Source organism: Manis pentadactyla, chromosome 10 (assembly GCF_030020395.1).
Source record: "Manis pentadactyla isolate mManPen7 chromosome 10, mManPen7.hap1, whole genome shotgun sequence".
In the NCBI taxonomy this organism is placed as follows: domain Eukaryota; kingdom Metazoa; phylum Chordata; class Mammalia; order Pholidota; family Manidae; genus Manis; species Manis pentadactyla.
In genome coordinates this window covers 40,442,189-40,444,669 of record NC_080028.1, presented here as the reverse complement: position 1 = coordinate 40,444,669, position 2,481 = coordinate 40,442,189, and the positions used below count along the sequence as shown (strand labels likewise).

The 2,481-nt window shown below is 35.7% G+C and overlaps 1 protein-coding gene across 1 annotated transcript; it reads right to left on the bottom strand.

Moving 5' to 3' along the window:
• LOC130685100 (olfactory receptor 6C74-like) lies at positions 1–936 on the bottom strand. Its single transcript, XM_057508285.1, has one exon. The coding sequence runs from the start codon at positions 934–936 to the stop codon at positions 1–3; it is 936 nt and encodes a 311-aa protein (XP_057364268.1).
• Positions 937–2,481: the final 1,545 nt, after the last annotated feature.

Here is a 2,481-nt window from a genome sequence, read left to right as displayed (position 1 = left end):
TCATTTGTTTGAGAGAGAAACAACCCTGAGTATATTATTCATGAATGCTTGTTTCACCTGTTGGTTCCGTAAGGTGTAGATGAAAGGGTTCAAAAGTGGTGCAAAGGAGGTATTGAGCACTGCAATTTCTTTGGAAAAAGATACTCTCTGTTTCACTGATGGTTTAACATACATGAAGATGCAGCTGCCATAAGAAAGGGAGATCACAATCATGTGAGAAGAACATGTTGAAAAAGCTTTTTTCCTCTGATTAGCTGAAGGGATTTTTAGAATTGTTAATGCGATGTACGTATATGATATTATCACCAATACTAACGTGACCACAAGGGTCATTGAAGCAGAAATGAATCCCATTGTCTCGACGAGCCGTGTGTCTGAGCAGGAGATCTGCATGAGAGTTGTGTCACAATAGAAATGATCAACAGTGTCGGAGTCACAGAAATCAAGGTTTAGGCCCAAGAGGAGAGGTATAAAGATGGTAAAGAACCCAGCAAGCCAACAACAGAAGAGAAGCTGTGTGCAGATTTTAGTGCTCATGATGGCTGTGTAATGCAGGGGCTTACAGATGGCAACATAGCGGTCATAGGACATGGCTGCCAGCAGGTAAAATTCAGATGCTCCGAGAAGGAAGACAAAAAACACTTGAGCTGCACAACTGTTATAGGAAATTGTTTTGTCCCCAGTTGCCATCATCACCAGCAATTTAGGGATGCATGTAGTTGTGAAGGAAATTTCTAAGAAGGAAAAATTCCGAAGGAAGAAGTACATGGGGGTCTTGAGGTGAGAATCCAGCAGGGTGAGTGTGATGATGATCAGATTGCCGGTGATGCTGAGCAGGTAGGTGAGCAGCAGGAAGGTATATACCACCGCCTTCAGTTGTTGATCATCAGTCAGATCTGCTAGGATGAACACTGTCACTCTTGTGTGGTTCCCCATTACTGTCCTCTACTTGTCCAGGTCTAAATGGAAAAAGAAGAAAAAGAAAGTGAGGATCCCAATGAGAAAGTAACAGTGACAAATAGTGGTGAAGGTGATGTTTCAGCTGGAGCAACACAAAGCTCATTCTCGTTCTAAAGATGGTCATGGCAGGAAGAAGAGAAGTTTGCCTTCCAGAGCATCTGGATAGAGAGTTCAGTCTTTAGTTTGGAGTTCTACCAGAGGATAACCTATATGATGACCATAATTTCTCAGCATTTTTTTATATTTATGAAATGTTGGGACATCAGAGTGACTTTCAAAACAGAATGAAACTTTTTTTTCTCTCTTAGTTTTATGCAAGAGTTTAGAATGGAGGGTATTTTCAGCTCAATATAAGAAGTTTGAATACTGGATCACAATGATAGCTATCATTGCAAGTACATCAGCCCATGTTTTATATTTAACACACACATGCATGTGTACAAACACACAGACACACACACACACACACATACACCACACACACACTGTAGCCATCATTCATTGAATTAGTACGCCTGTACAGGTTTACTCATCTAAACAAACTCCAATGCCTGAATCTTGTTGTTATTTATTTTCATGATTAATGAGATCCAATTTCAAATTACTTAAGGCACTGGGATGTATTTATTTGTTGTATTTACTAATATTTACATTACTTGAATCTCTGTTATCCCCACCTTACCTACAATGTACCCCAAAACAAAATCAGTAAGAATGTTCTTTTAATTTCAGTTTTCTTATTCATTTTATGATTCTGAGAATAGAACAAGAAAAATATAGTGAAAAATGAGAATAAAGGAAATAGAATCAGAAATATAAAAATACATGTTCAGGAGATTGTATGAAGTGTGAGAGGTAAGGCAAAAAGGTGAAAACAAAGCTTATGGAAACCTAAAGAGGTAAGAAGGGATTTTAGAAGTAGGAGAGTAAATTTGATGAAAAAATTAAAAGAGTTAAAAAATATGTTAATATGCATAAATTTGAAAATTAAGATTATGTAAATTAAGTGAAAATACATAACTTAGCAATTAAAGTTTATTGAAAAATGAGAAAATGTTTAACAATTAAATTTCTCTCCATCTGCTTCTATTCTTTTACTTATCTTTTTATTCTTTGTTTAAAACACACACTGAAATGAACAAGTTTGAAATCAGCATGGTCTAAAAGAGATGAGGAATACGTATCTGAATGAATCTCAGAATAGTGGTGACATGAATTTTAGAAGGCACACTTTTACCTACTGTAGGATATTCAAATGTTTTGCTAACACATAACTAAGAAAGTGTTCATTACACAATACTTTTCTCACTACCAGGTGCATACTAAAAGAGTTGTATTGTTTAGATTTACACAGCTAGTAAATTGAAGCTCAGGATTATTTTCCAAAGTTGTTCTTTCAAAAGTATATTTCGTGTAAGTAATTACAGGAATTATTTTAGTGTGTTTCTTTAAAGAAATTAGTATCCCTGAAAAAAATTGTCTTCATTGGTATATTTTCATCATCAAACACAAAAAAGGTTA